General features: G+C 39.5%; 1 protein-coding gene across 2 annotated transcripts in view; it reads right to left on the bottom strand.

The window, feature by feature from the left end:
- Positions 1–16,109, bottom strand: part of RFC1 (replication factor C subunit 1) — a 42,246-nt gene that overhangs the window by 6,606 nt on the left and 19,531 nt on the right. For both annotated transcript variants that reach the window (XM_014957801.1, XM_014957802.1), the window contains 17 exons: positions 12,759–12,991; positions 11,959–12,033; positions 10,655–10,732; positions 9,779–9,866; positions 9,385–9,683; positions 8,157–8,264; positions 7,457–7,636; positions 7,046–7,150; positions 6,264–6,660; positions 5,255–5,364; positions 3,556–3,670; positions 3,000–3,088; positions 1,847–1,984; positions 1,334–1,429; positions 964–1,062; positions 400–554; positions 167–284 (listed from right to left, as the gene is read on the bottom strand). In XM_014957801.1, the coding sequence (XP_014813287.1) occupies positions 167–284; positions 400–554; positions 964–1,062; positions 1,334–1,429; positions 1,847–1,984; positions 3,000–3,088; positions 3,556–3,670; positions 5,255–5,364; positions 6,264–6,660; positions 7,046–7,150; positions 7,457–7,636; positions 8,157–8,264; positions 9,385–9,683; positions 9,779–9,866; positions 10,655–10,732; positions 11,959–12,033; positions 12,759–12,991 (2,483 nt within the window). The remainder of the gene's footprint in view (positions 1–166; positions 285–399; positions 555–963; positions 1,063–1,333; positions 1,430–1,846; positions 1,985–2,999; positions 3,089–3,555; positions 3,671–5,254; positions 5,365–6,263; positions 6,661–7,045; positions 7,151–7,456; positions 7,637–8,156; positions 8,265–9,384; positions 9,684–9,778; positions 9,867–10,654; positions 10,733–11,958; positions 12,034–12,758; positions 12,992–16,109) is intronic.

Here is a 16,109-nt window from a genome sequence, read left to right as displayed (position 1 = left end):
GCATGGGTTCAAAAATACAAGTATGGGAAACACCAACAGAACAGAGAATGCCACGTGAAGTATGAACTACACAGGTCACAAGTCTATACTGAAACATCAGTTTCAAGGGGTCAGTCTTTTACACTGGACACCCAAAAAGCACATAAAATGAGCATTAAGTGCTCACCTGTGTTGGAAGAAGATTCCAGTTTTGCTTGCTACGAATCTGTTTGTCCACTATATCACCATCACATATACTATCAGCTGCTCTACTCAAGAGCACCAAGTGCTTCTTCAGATTTCCTCTGGAAAAAAACAAAGTTGACCATATTACAGAGCAGAAATACCCAGACAGGTTTCAGTCTAGTTTTACTCCCTGAGACAAAAGCCCACGTCAACTTAGGTTATGGAATAACTCACCCAGCAGCAGCTGGTTTCACATGTACGTAGTTCTCTTGGACAAAGAGAGGTGCTAGGGAATAATCATGGAAGAACAGATCCGATTTGTCTATAAGAGACATACGAGAAGCCTCCTCTCCTGTAGCAAAAACCTTCCGGACGACGTCAAAAGGGCCCTAAGTAAATGATAATTCAAGAAGTCAGTGTGTTGCAGGTCCACACAAACAGTAAGCCACACCATTACCTTAGTGATGGTACCCAACAATATCTGGACTCATCAGCACAAGTTCAGTATCTCCTTCCTAACACCTCATCCATTTTGAGAACTGAGTTTTACCTTTGATATTAAGAGAATTTTCTCTTCAACAGAGGACTCGGGCTGAGAAGCATAAGCTTCATCATTACATCTTACAGAAGAGAGCAGTACATCAAAATATATACTCAGTCCTGGATTTATTGCTCTTCAACTCTTTGTTGAGAGCTCCCTGCATCTGGGCTATCAGCACTTTAGTTCCAAAGTTGCTTAAAGCCCAGTGATGATATCACAGTGTGACAGTAAAAGTCAACCCAGTATTGTACACTTACCAGTTTGATATCCTTTTTGGCTCTGCCGGCATCTGTTTTAGCCTCATCATAGGTCAATGATTTATCTTTTGCACACCACATATTCAGATTATGTAAAACCTAAAGAACAAAATTGACAATTTGGTAGCATAAGAGCATTTAAATGGAAGACTCGATCAGAAAACAGTCTGATCACTCTCTATAAAAATAATAATACCGTTCAAATACTACACTGGCGTCAAGGACTTGTAAATGCCGTGCTCTCTGAATGGACACTGATACTGAGAACAGTCTGATCACTCTCTATAAAAATAATATTGTTCAAATACTACACCAAAGTCAAGGACTTCGGTGCTCTCTGAATGGACACTGATACTGAATTGACACTGACCTGTCTGATGTCCTGATTTGCTGCCAGGATTATCTCTTGCATAGCAGGTGGTGGAATTTTTAAACCTTCTTTAAACGCAATAGACATCATGGCACCCTGTAACGCACACAATTGAGAAACTCTCACTAGAGAATTCCTACCAATTCTTTCCCCTCCACATTGACATATTGATGAAAAAGTATTACTGTATTTTTCTAGATTTTTAAAGCGCGTATAATTTAAGTTTCCTTTAATAAACATAAGTAATCCTTTCCCACTGATGTAAAAAAAAACACCAAACCTGCATGACCGTTACAAAAAAAAAATTTGGATAGAATTAAGATAGATTTCTAAATCTGAAAGGCTTTGGTATGAAAAATGCAGAAAACCCATTCTGAAAAGCAGAGTTACTCACTGAGGTGATCCACTAAGTTTTAAGTGTTTAAGTTTCCAATTCTGTATCCCTTCTGCCCCGTGAAGGCAGAGGTTACTGAGGGTAGTTCAGTGCAGCCCATACAGCCACAGCCACCTTACCTTAATCTGCTCCAGACGAGGTCTCTGAAAACGAAGATCAAAACAGTAGTGGACCAAGGAACGAATTTTAGGATGGTTGCGGTCGTTACACATACAGATGATGGGTATCTTTGTGTGTCTAATCAAACCAATCAACTCCTGTGATTTAAACACATTACAGTAACTCCATCAGCTAACTCGGAGAGTAAGAATGATTCAAGCGTCACACCAAGCAGCATTAGTCCCTGCCTTCAATCAGATCCTTCACAGATGCAAGTCTATAAAACTCTTCCTTCTGTAGCCATGTTTCCACACAGTGAAAACCTAGTCCCTCCCCGACTCTTTCCACTTGCTGTTCTACTCAGCTACAATAAATCTGCGGCCCATCCACTTCCAGCAACCACGTTTAGACCGTTCTTCATGAAGCAATTAAGATCAATAGCCCAGAACAGAGCTGTCCACCTGCAGGACTGGTTCAGTTCCACCTGCCCTGTGCCCAGGGAGCACACCCCTTTCTGACTGCACTTGCCATAAACAGTGATGATGCAGGAAGTAAAGAGATCAGCTCTTCCCTGCCCAAATTGCTCAACCCTGAGGCTTCAGCCTCCTTAGGCTCTACCAGAACAGGCTCCACCTGCTCTAATGAAGGTGAAAGTCAGTTCAATTTCGTATTCCTGCAATGTAAATGTCTGCATCTGAGCTAAAGATCTGCAGCCTGCCTTTACTGTCAAAGGCTGTATGTTACCACAGGAAGTCTTCAGAAGCTAAAACTGGAGCTGCTAAGGAGAACAGAGGACAATGCTGCCTTTGCCTCACTTTTTGTTCAAAGTTACTGCCTGCTGAAGAGAGCTACAAACCTCCCACTGCAGGCAGATGTCCTGTAGGTGCACAGACCTGAGGATACATTCACTTGTCCAGGAAGAACCACGTTAAGTGTGCACACCCAAGTTAATCACTCCTGGTTTCTTTTACAGAAATATTCTGCCCCCCCTCTACCAACACATAATTCTTCTTACATAAGGACAGATTTCTAAAATAGGTCAGATAAACCGTACGCTACAGAGACCTTCTATGGACCTTGGCCTGGGGACAGCAGACTGGCTTGAAATACTTAGTGCTGTATCTGGTATGCACTCTTAGCAACGGCATTAGCTAGTAACTATAGCAGTTTCACCTGAATCCCTCCTCTGTCTTCATTGCCTGCCATACCATCCACTTCATCCATGATCAATACATGCTTCCCGCTAACTGATGAGGATGTGCCTGAAAATGAATATGGACAAGAAAATGAGATGGGAATAAAATAGGGTCTTGCATAGAGTTTTACCCAATGCTTTACAGGTTAGGTAAACCCATGCTAAGTCAACTCAGGTGGTGGGCAACCTCTTGCTCCACCACTTGGTCACATCAATCTATGTTCACGGAACAGAGCTGACCATAGCCTCATGTCATCTTCTAAGAAACAAGTCCCATGCAACAGAAGAGCAACTGCGGAGTTCTTCAGTAGTTTGTGCAGATTAACAACTGCTTCTACTAATAGCAGGATTTAATTCTACAACTGAAGATGAAATAAAACAGCTTACTAAATGAAGCCATCCCTATTAGAGCCAGATCCCTCCACGTGATGAGCAAGTTAAATTCCTAATACTGTTGTGTAATGAGGAAGCTCTGTCCCTCCTGTAACCAGACTCTTCACACAACAAGAATTCTCCCTCAAACAGCAGACGTACCCGAGCAGAACTCTTTGATGCTGGTGTTGTTCAGCGATTCAGCAACTACTTCCTTTAGACTGTTCTTACTGCGAGTGTCACTGGCGTTCAGCTCCACGTAGCTATACCCCAGTTCCTAGTCCAAACACACAAACCACACAAAAGATGAGAACACTGATGAGTGAAAGAGCACACACATACTCAGAATTAGAAACAGTATTTCAGAGTTCCAGAAGAAAGATCTTATAACATCATTTTCCCTTTAATTTGTGGCTTTGATTCCTTTGTCCCCTTATACCTTTTTCTCTTGCACTCCAAAAATATTTATAACCAGACAAGGAACAGATATGCCCAAAAGAGAACTTGGGGGATGGAGAAGGAGAAAAAAAAAAAATTATCAAAAACAGTCAGTGGCACAGATTTAGTTCTGAAGGATTAACAGAACTGCCACCAGGGATAGAAACAGAACTAGGAGCCAAGGCTGCCTAAGCTCCATGGTATTTCCAGCTGCATATCAAAGTCTTTAATGAGCCAGGACAAGAAATGTGCCAAAGGAAAGAGCAGCTTTTAACTATTTAATAGCTAGAAAAGACCTGGCTGCCCCAGCAGTCCTAACACTTCAGAACGGGGCCGGGCTGCATGTCAATCCCTGAAGGAATTGAACCCAGCTGCTCCTTTATAAGCCAACTCCCCTGCCAGGGGCATGCCACGGCACAGCAGTGACCTGCACACAGCTTGGCTCTTGCAGCTTCAACCACCCCACTGTGTTGGCACAGTGAAGTGCTCTGCAGACCTGGAGCAGCTGTGAACAAGTCAGACTGGAAACCAGAAGCAAGACAAGACCACGTTAGTGCACAAGCGAGACCAAGGCAGCACCATCCGGCTTTTCTGCAGGTCTGGTTTTCAGGGGGTGGCATCAGCTTGTTGGCACAAAGCTCTAAGGCAAGGGGAAGGGGAGAATTGGGAGTCACTCTACACAACTCAAATATTGAGGTAAGTAATCATCCCTTCCCAGCACAAAGATCAGGTAGCTGACAATAGTTCTCCACCCTTCCAAGCTGGTGGTATCACATTCTAAGGAAGTTCTTGCAAGTCAAAGAAGAACAGAAAAAAAATAAAAAGATCTGTAACTTGATGCAACACCACTATTAATAAATTCCCAGCTGATTCTCCTGACAGTTAGTGGAACACAGCGTTCCAGCTAAGTTAGGGAAAACTAATTTCCAAATTCAGATTTAGAAATGGACACACAGTCCTGTCAACTCTCATCCTCAAGTAGCATTTGAATTTATAACAAGTCTGGGAAAGATATCTTTAAGATACATAAAACCCACAAGCGAGTCTGTCACACAAACTTTCAAAAACCTTGCCAGAATTCAAACCCCACAAAACTTAGTGCAAACGTTCTCCGACTTGTTGAACTAGTGTTAAACACTATTTTTGAAAATCATTTCCAATTGCTCAACATACTGTGACATGTCTCCTCTCAATACAACAGAAAGAAATGCAGACACCCTTTGCTATATTCTCACCCCAGATCTGATAAAGGCATCTAAACATATATATTTTCACCCATAACCCTGTTCTCAGCAGGTGGAACCAGGCTGGGAGCAGACCCTGGTAAGTGAAGGGATATCCAGCTGCACTCTGTATCTGTATCCAGACACGGCATCGATACATGACAAACGGTGCAGGGAACAACTTGTTAATAACAACTCACCTTACAAACCAAAGAAGCTGTAGTAGTTTTACCAACTCCAGGTGGACCAGAAAGTAATGCTGCTTTAAAACCAGCACCATCATCTTTGCCTCCAGTTTTATTGGTCTTTGCTGTAAAAGAAGATTCCAGGTTTTACCGAGGTATGTATTACAAAACAAACTGTGTATGTCACATAAATCTTTACCAGTATCAAGCATCACTGGAGTTTTTCCTCATTTAAGGCCTGCCTGATGAGAAAAATATATACCCATCTGTATCCTAACCTTTTGGGGAAAAGCTGCTTAAACCATCTTAGATTAAGACTTTGAGTGATTCTAAACTGAAAAATAGCAAAAGTGCTATTAATTTCTGCATTTTGTTCAAAACCACATCATAAAAAAACAACTGAAAAAACCCCAAACCAAAGCAACACACACACCACACAGGAGAAACCCACTCCAATAGCAGTGAAGCTTAAACCCTGTTTTAACCACAGACAAAAAAACATGTTTAGAGGGTGACACACTACACCTGACACGGGCTTAATGCCATCCCATATTTTCACTGTGTCTACAGACAGGTTAGCACTGGCCAGCACTTCTCTTGGCGAGAAAGAATTCACTAGGCTGAGTATGAGGCAAATTTTATACACGTTACTAAGTTATTTTGGTTTCTTTTGGGAAAAAAAAAATTAAAAAAAATCACATTTAAGAATACCCCAAGATTTAAAAAAAAGTATCTTAACAGTTTGCTTTCCTGGGTCAGGAGGGAGAGGGGGTGGTAAATGAACAACTGCTTAAAGAAAAAAAAACAAGCAACAAACCAACAGACAAACAAACCCCACACAAACAAAAAATCCCCACAACACCCCCCACACTCAGGCTCAACCCCTGCTACAAAAATTGCATCTGGGTGCAGCCTCATTCCTGCTCTGGAGCTGCTCTGCCATCTCAGAGAGCCTTATCGGCCCAGGGGACCAAGCAGGGTGACTGGGACAGAAAAACAGAGAGAAGTTGATGTCACTGGTCACCTTGTCCATCTTCCGAGGAATTCTTCTGCCAATTTCGGAGCCATCGGAGCAGTTTATTGGCACAGCTTTGCTCACCCTGCTGTCCAATTATTGCCTTAAGAGACGAAGGCTTGTATTTATCTACCCACAGCAACCTCTCCTTTCCATCTTCGCTCATTTCAGAAGCCACGTTCTCCTTAGGTTTTGGGGCTTCTTTACTCTCTACAGTTTGCCGTTTGAAGTCCGTCAGCTTTCGGACAGCAGTGCTTTCTTTCTTAACAGATCTTATGGTATCCCCTTTTTCAGGAGTAGACTTATTTCTTTTATTATCAGCTTCCCTTTTGATGGGGCTAAAATTTCTTTTTCCAGCTTCAGCTTTCTGTGGTGTCTTTTTGGGTCTTGGCTCAGCTTTCTTTGCCTTAGGAATTAAAGGTAAGAAAGTTAAAGGGACATTTCAAAAAAACCAGTGCATTAAACAAACATGCTGTCTTTGAACACATATACAGGAGTACTTAAGAAAGTAACAAAGCTTATGTATCAATAAAAAACCTTCGAGATACCTAAAACACAAAATAATGTCAGAATGTAAAAATGGAAAGTGGCAAAAAACCCTAAGACTTCTGCTTGGGAGCTATAAATACAAATATAACATTTTCACATTCAATACTTTTAACCTAGAAGGTCAAACCCTTAATTGATTACTGTTAGTGGAACAGAAGACCAAAACTCCTTTCAATTAAAACTAAACCAAAAAAAAAAAAAACCCCAAACAAAAAGAACCCCATGGTTTATAATAAACAAACCTCTGTTTCAGCCGCCAGCTCATATTTGGACTTTTTGCCCGGCATAGTGCGAATGAGATCAAAGAGACCATCCTCATCAATAACTTTCGTCCCTAAAGCTGACGCCTGGAGCCAAAGAAAGAATTAAGAGTCAGGTCAAGTAGAGGAAGGAGTTACACAATTGACTTCAAGTGCTTTCCAACAAAGATGCTTAGGAACACAATAAAAACAAGGGTTTGTTTTTTTTTAATATACGTGTGTATATATAAATAACTAAAACAAAGCCCTAAAACATCAGGCAACTTTTCCTTTTCAACCTACACTTCAGTTGTAGGCACTACCTCCTTTTGGCAGAGAAACTGAAAACCAACACGGTTGGGTATAACAACTCACAGTCCCACTTCTACTTGGCTCAGGCACAGGAACACTCACCTTTTCACATTTCGATTGGCCGCAGTCTCGCCCCATAACCAGATAGTTTGTCTTCTTGCTGACATTGCCAGTTACTTTTCCTCCGTAACGTTCAATCAGAGACTTGGCCTCATCTCTTTCAATACACTCCAGGACGCCTGTGATGACGAACGTCAGGCCTTCCAGGCAGTTCTCAGCTCCCTGAGAACCAGAGCGTTGCAGAAAAAGTCATTACTCAGTGCAATTCTACCAAACACCTCTTCACCATCAACTTTTTTAACTTGGCCCTACCATGCCAAGTGCCCTATGAAACTTCAAAAACAAGCCTACATTACCTAGCTACGCAATAGCTCTAGAAGTTCAAAGGCCTTTAAAATGACCAGCTACCAACAAAACTTCACACTTTGCTCACGTGACCGATCGTACTCGTGACACTGTGCTTCAAGCACAGCATGTCAAAGGACAGACAGCTTCAAGACCAGTAACTATTTTTCATCATGACTTCAAAAGACAAGTACTGAATTTAACTTCTTAGTACATTTCCTTACATTCACTCACTGCTTTGCATTACAATTTAGCTTTTGCCAATACATATTTCTTATCTGAAAAAAAACCACCAGTTTTTAAATAGTGTAGTTGATACTTGCTAGGTTATTTATAACAGTTAAATCTATGACACACCCCACCCCTGTGCATAGAGCTCTGCTGTGGCCAGACTCACCTGAGGTATCTCTTTGGAACCCAGTGCTTTGGGGCCCTCGCGATTCAGGAAGCTGCGGTAGGCTTGGTAATTGCTTCGCTTCTTTTCAGAGTCCTCAGGACTTACAGACTTGGGAAGGAGGGGGGAAAAATAAAATTAATACACATACTACGTATAGAAAAAAACCAACAAAATAAACTCAAGCATCACAGTTTAAGATATTCTTATGCATCAAAGGGAAAGTAAGTTCTAACTTGTTTTTAATCTATTAACATGCAATTCTGAAGCTTGTTCTGGTTTTGGTGCTTGTGTTTTGAGAGGTTTGGGGTTTTTTTTGTTCTTTTTAAAAAGATTTCCAAAACTCACCCGAGAGTTTAAAAATAAAACAAAACACCATTGTTTATTGTCACATTTCTGTTGATTCATCTCTATTCCACACATACGTGCTCATTTAATTCATAAGTTGTCGCTTTAAATTCACATCCTATTTTATTTCAGAACTATGATCAGGTATAGACAGGATCTATACTTACATAAAGTCTAATTCATACTATTTCTACGTTTAAGAAACATTTAAGCTCTTTAATAAGTAAAAAAATATTTAAAATTAACCCCCAAAAAGCTGCAGGCTCTCCCTCCCAAGTACAACTGTTATTTAAGTGTCAAAATTGGGTCTTTTATGCTGTACAATTAAAAAGTATGGTTTGAGGATGCCAATAAGTACCGTATTCAATAGTTGCAGTTACTGGTATCAGACAGTTAAAAGAAAACTATATTATATTCCCACCATAAGAAATGTACTTCAGAAACAGGAGACTTGGGAGGGAGAAGGGAAAAAAAACCCCAAGCCCTATTTGCCATTCTAATAGCAGTACAGATGCACAAGGGCACCACGCTCACACAAACAGCAAGCTTTCGCCTACTCACTAAGTGTCAGAATTTCCTGAAAAAATGCAGAATGAGGGAAGTTAAACATGAAAAAGCACTGAACTGATTTTGCAGTGTACATGCGTACCTTAAGGAGCATCAAAGAATTCTTGGTTGCTTCATGCATTTAATTTACATTTTTCCAGCTAATTATTCTCCGATACTTTTACAATTGCTAAGAAGTTAAAGCCTGACCAGAATTCAAAGTCTTAAAAAGATTCAAAGCGCCAAGTTACAACAGTGACACATAAACAATAATAAATAGAAACTGTTTTCCTGCAGACCTCACCAAGCCAACTAAATTCATTTTGACAGCTCCTACCTCACTCTTCTTGGGGGAAATTTTCTCCTTCTTTGGTGTTGTCTTCTCTTCTTTCCCTGAAGCAATTTTTTCTTTTGATACTACACTTCGAGCACCTCTTTCCTTTTCAGCAACTTCTTCTTTTTGTTTCAGAGACACGAGCTTAGCACTGGGTTTCAAAGGCAACGTCTTCTCCGTCAACTCTCTTGCTGATTTACCATCAGATTGTGGGAATGAAGGAGACCCTTTGGAGTGTTCAGATTTAGTCTGGTGCTTTGCAGTGGAATTCTTTGCTTCACCTGTCAAATGCGTTGCTTTCCCTTGAAAGGAGGCAGAGGGAAGAGAGCACATACATAAGAACGGATCTCATTAATATTATAAATCGGTGAAATGTCTTCTGTATTCCATGTCCTACCTCTTTCAGACTGCTTATATCTTTCTGTCACGTTAGGACTGCTCTTGGTGCTCAATACTGTTTGTTCTCCTCCTGAATCTTTCCGAGCCTAAATAACAATGGCAAAGTCAGAGATGTGTGTCCTGAGCTACTATTAAGACCAGATCCCCGAGTCTCCCCACTGTTAAGTACAACAGACTGAATGACATCTAACAAAGCTCATCCCTACCACAAATCAGAACACAGTCTCCATCAAAGGCAGGAGAGCAAGTTCTGTGCTCAGCAATGCACATAATTACTCCCTAAGTCACAGGCCAGACACACATCCAGGTTACAGTAAATTCTGGTAACAATCAGTTTACTGATTAGTGCAGAAGTACTAATATATTCAAATTAACAAACCTAAATTCTATGAGGCTTGATGTACAACCCAGAAGATATTTCACTGTGCCTTACACCACACACTATGAGAACTGGGAAGACTCCCCCTGCTGGGGTTGTTCTCAAAACTCTCAAGATCCCTGTTTGCCCCTTCTCTCAGAGCAAAGAGAGGCCTCTCTTCCTTGATCTGGTCCTCCTGAACCAGAGCTACAGCTCATCGAAAGCTGAGTCTTCGGTGACACACTTTGCTCAGTAAGAACTAGAAAGTCCCATTCCAACAGAAATGGATAGCACAAAGATACCATGTTGTCTGCTGGCCGACTAGGAAGGACACTTACGTACTGAGTGAGGAAAAGCCAGCAGGAAAGTATGAAAAGTACGTTATTTTTTATGCAAACACTCTCTTGCCGTTTTGAACATGTTTTTATGGAAGTCTCAAAACAAAGGTTAGGCATCTAAGTAAGAACAGGCCTAGCAACTCAATTTCTCAAAACTGAAGTTTAAAAAGTACTCAACCTTTTTCTTCTGCGGTGTTTCATCCAACATAGCCAAAGTTTTAGCAAATTCTTCATCTTCATGCAGCTGTCTCTCCAGCTAAAAGGAAAAAAAAAGAAAGATGATGATTTTTAGGGTTGTGTCAGACAAGTTTTAACTCCATTATAATTCTTTTAAAAATCAAGACAAAAAGTTTATCTGAAATAAGACAGCTGGAAAAAGCACATCCTACCAGAGGCAGATGAATTTCTGGAAGTGGCCCTGAAGAATTACTTGTTTGTCCCAAAGAGAGAGACTGAAATCTAGCGAAAAAAGTTGGGTTTGGATTTGTTGCACTAGAAACATTAATAAGCCTGTATAACCTGTTTTTAAAGAGATTTTCTGTTCCTTCATATTTTCTATTGTTGTGTATCCTTTCCATTTATTAAGCAATCAAAATTTGAAGGCAGGATCTCACAACAACCAGCTTGTACTAAGATGCAACCTGTTGGCTTCAGAAAACTTCCAAGAGCAGGAACAATGCCTGCAAAGTATTATGATGCCACAATAATGAATGTTCTATTCTCCTTTACTGGTAGCAAGATATCATATGAAAAAAATGCTGATCAGTTCAAATGAAAGACAACGCTCTGTTTTTCCTGACAGATTAACTTTCTAATAGACTGAAGAGTAAACAGATTAATAAATTAAAGACAGATTCATCACACCTCTGAAGAGGTCAAGGATGAGACTAAGTTTTACATGCACAAAGAATACTCAATATTACCAGTATATAGGAAATGAACTGATTTTCCCAAAAGCAGTAAATATCTATGACAAGTGCACCTTTCCCTCATATTAGTCCTCATTCAAACAGGAAAGTTTAAGACACACAGAAGGCTCATTCACATTTTTCTCAACTATAAGAAAACTCAGATGACAACAAGCAAAGCAATCAGGGATGGCTTTTAGTTTTTCAGCCCAGGGAACGAGAATTAAAAGACAAAACCAAAAACCACACACAACTAAAACCATGAGGAAGCAGAAAGTGAATTCCGTGTGAAAAGCTGTATTATTGTAGACACATCAACTGTGCACGGTAGAGAAAATCTGAACAGGCGGAAAATAGATGAAGTGAGCTGTTCTATTTACATAACTGAAATAACGCCCACAAAAATAACTGCGTGACTGAGTTGGCACATGTGTGCAAAAGTTAAGTATACAGATTAATTTTATTACACTTATGTACAGCATACATGGAATTCCATCTTAAAATTGGTTTTCTTTAAGAAATAAGTTAAACAAACTGCTCTTGACATAGAGCAACAAATTTATAGAGCTTTTACCTCTGAATCTTCTTCAAGCTGCAGTTGCCTAGCAATGGCCTCATCATCTACTGTGCTGTCTCTGCTTTGTGAAGGCTATGTTTAAGATAAAAAGACCAACAGTTCAGTTTCCCAATATTGTGTAGATTATTATAATTTAATCTGTACAGATTCATTTTGTATACTTCTAGAAAAGGACTGGGAATGAGACACACAGCATTTTATTCCTAGCTCTCCAACCTAAACACTATTAAACGAGGCTCTTTTCAAGAGGTTTTATTATTCAAAACAAAACCATGCTATAACATAAATATCTAATTTCTTCAAACAATGCTGAACATCTCTGAAGCTACCACAGTTGGCCAGCTGGAAAGAGAAAACAACTACATTATGAATTTTTAATTTCCTCCACACTTTATTTGGTGCTTTGTTATTCCATAAATGTGTGTGCCATAAAGCTTGGGAAAACAACCTCCTTCCTCTCCCACCTGCCCTCCACCCCCAGCTATAAACTATCCCACCCACTCACTCGTCTCAGAAAACTACTTAAAATTAAGAAGTCACTTAAAGAGCAGCAATAGAGAAAATACTACTTTCAACTTTGTGCTATCTTCTCAAACATGGAAATGCTATTTTAAAGTTGCATTTAAGGACTTGATATGCCTGCACATATCATTAGAATCGAACATGTACTTGTGTGAGCATTAAAAATTAACATTAAGCAGGACAAGCATTAAGTACCTCCTTGCAGTCATCAAGCCAGCCATTTTGATCTGCTATCAGCCTTGTGAGCAGACTAAAGGAACACCATCAGTACTCACCTCTTTCCTTTTACTTGCTACCAGTTTCTTTTCTGATCGTTGGACACTACTTGTCCCAAAGTAATCAAGCGCCGAGGTGGGAGTCTGTTTCACTGGAGATAACGGCTTGCTTTTAGGTCGTGGTTTCACATCTTCCTTTTTCACTGTAGTTGTTCCTGGACAACCGATCGTTGATGTCCCATTCTCCTTTGGTTTCAGGGAAATTCTTTTATTGACAAAGTCATCTTCTTCATCTAAACATGAAGAATATACTAGTACTTCCGATACATGGAACTTAAGTTCTTATAACAGAGTTGTTTTGGCAGATTACATCAACTCAGAATCTAAGAAAACATTACAGGTGTTTAGAACTTATTTGAAAAAAAAACAAACAAAACCAAACAACAAACCCTGAATTGCATAACACTTCATATTTAGCACCTTCAATAGCATAGCTTGAGTCTGAATAGATTGAGCACTGAGACACATAACATTTGTTAGCTGTGTTCATACATTACCTCTCATTTACAGAAGTACGCAAAGAACACCTTCCCTTCTTATACACTGAGATTTTAACCCTCTCCTTAATTAACATGACATCAAATTGAAGAGCACAACCCTTCCTTCATATAAAATGTGAAGTACAAAGCTACACTTATTTTATTACTTCATAGTATTCATTAACACAACAGCTAACATAGGCTTTATAGACTTGTATATTCTTAAGAATCTCTATTACACAACAAACCAAGGAATATTAGAACAGTGTCTTCAGAAGAAGCTTCTTGAGTAAGCTTACCAGTGATTTGTAAAGTACTGATCATAGCTTATGAACGCTTTAGCAGAAACACTTTAACACCATTTTTTACTTTTTCACTCTTAGTTAGAGATTCTCTGAGCTATTCTACATCCTCTACGTTTCTGCACTTAAACACACAGCACAGTCAAAACCACCTCAAAGAAATGCAGCCATTTCACAGAACACAGAAATCAGAGGGAAGCATGCAAAAGAGATTTTTCAATTTAAAAGGAAAAGGAAAAATGGCATACACAGTCTCATTAAGAATTAGCCCACAGACCACTGAACAAAAACTCAATTTTTCCTTTTAGGATTCTTCTATAATAGTCAGGACATGGTCTTCCCAGCAATGAAAGAGAGGAAGAGGGTTTGATGGCTATTTATTCATTCTGGACTCTAACTCTTCACCTAGTCAATCAATCAACAAAAAAAGATTACCAAGGGCTTCAAAGGGGTCTGTGTCATGTCATGAAGTCTTGGTGACAGTTATACAAATGAAACCCTCTCACTGAAGCATACAAAACCCTACCGATACCATTGCAAAGGATTAGATTAATTTGACAGCACAGAAGACAAACATCACCGGGCAAACTTCTTGGATCAGTGACAAAAGCACTTTCTTTGTGACCTCTTCTGAAAACCTCAAAGCGTGCAAGGGCTAAGAAGCAAACTTCAAGAAAATCCCCCAAATGAACAATAGACATGGAAAAAATAAAGCGCGAAGACTCGAGAGGAAGAGAACCAGAGGCCGTCTCATTTGCATGCCGCTAACTGAACCCTGGGTTCACTCTTCTGAAAACAAAGATGTTTCAGACACCCCCTTCAACGTATCATAAACACATGAATTCAAATACCTGTTTTATAGCAGAATTTAAATTTACAGTATTATCACAAAAATACATTAATTTTCCAGTCCTTGCTAATTTAAGCTCCCATATTTCTTTTCATAAATAAATGTGCCTTCTTAATCACTTCCCCAAATTTAGATGATGCCCTATGTCTGTCATGTATAATTTTTGTTATATACTAGGCAGATATAGAGGGAAACAATCTTTTCTGTTTCACCTTTTCTCAACAGGTGATAGTAACAAGAGCATTTTGGCATGAGCTGGAACTTTACGCTACTGATCATCTACTAAGAAGAAAATAATAAGTACAAAGGGGGATTCTGACTATTCCCGGGAGGGAAAGCTCAGAGAGAAAGAGAAATAAAACAAAGCTACATCTGTAAGGGAGGAAATTGGTTCAGCAGTTAAATCAAGAATGCCTAAAGATAAAAAATTTATCTACAAGAAAGTGGCATTTTCACCAATTCAATTCACAAACAATATATGGAAGACAAAATTCAAGCCCAGGTCCCTCAGCTGACAGCAGCAAGTTTTACCACAAAGCTAAAAGCTTTACTATTCTCAACACAATTTACTTTCCCCAGGCAACAGGGAACCTCTTACTGCCATTTAGCTCAAGTTAATGAACTATTACGTATCTGGGCGATTTGGACACTGGCTCCTAATTTGCAGTAGCTTGAGGTCTGAATAGGAGATGGCTTATCTCAAACTTAATTTCAGAAATATTTTTGCTTCTTTTAAATTTTTCAGTTTAACAAGAAAATACATTTGCAGGAATAAAGTGTACCTATTGCTAGAAATCAACAGTTAATGTAGATGCAATTACATTTATTTGCCTTGAAAAGAAGATACACATCCTGTTCTGTCCTCCCTACTGCCAACTTTTCTTAAGCTAAGGACTGGTCCATGCTAGAAAAGACTCTTTACTCATAACTATTGTTATCAGAAGATCTACATGCAATATTGATTTTTTAAAAATTACTCACTCATAACTATTTAAATAACAAAGAAACAACAGGATATCACTTTCTCTTAAGTAGAAGAAAGCAGAGTAAATATAATTAGGTTTTAATTAAAAAGGATGTGCATTTGAGTCATTTATGATACCAGTACTACGCATTACCAATAATTAGAGCTTTGCTTTAATTATGTCCTTCCTAGAAACGACAGGATTAGAAGCATGTATTGACTGCAAGCAGTAGCTGATGGAGGACAAGAGACTCACAGCACTTATGAACAGCTGTCTACAGAAGTAAATAAAGAGAAGGCAGAACGAGAACATGAATGTGGTCATTAGGAAACAAAACCACCCAGCTTCTATGTAGTGGGTTTCAAAAGACACTCTAGGGGACAAATACTCAGGCTACAGTTTCATCCCAGGTTCAGGAAATTCCTAAGTACAGCACAAATTTGCAAGATCTCTGGAAACTCCCCTTATTTCAAGTAATTATAAACATCCACTTTTTCTGTAACATGTTAAGGCTTCTTCCTTGAAGCAAACCCTGCCTACTGCTACAGAACAATTGAACAGCAAAGTTCATCAGGTCTACACTTGCAGCTTCCTTACAAGCTTGAAGGTGACTTCATTTACAACTTTGAAAATATGAAGAGCCCTAGTAGTGCTGCTCGACTATTCGGGTCACGGTTTCTCAACACATGATCTGTAAAAGGAGAGAGACCTTCTCATTCATACGAGCAAACCAATAATTGGGGGGGGGGGGGGGG

This window comes from Calidris pugnax, unplaced genomic scaffold (genome assembly GCF_001431845.1).
Source record: "Calidris pugnax isolate Ruff unplaced genomic scaffold, ASM143184v1 scaffold349, whole genome shotgun sequence".
Lineage (NCBI taxonomy): Eukaryota > Metazoa > Chordata > Aves > Charadriiformes > Scolopacidae > Calidris > Calidris pugnax.
Note: the sequence above shows the minus strand (reverse complement) of the source record. Positions and strands in the feature narration are given on the sequence as shown.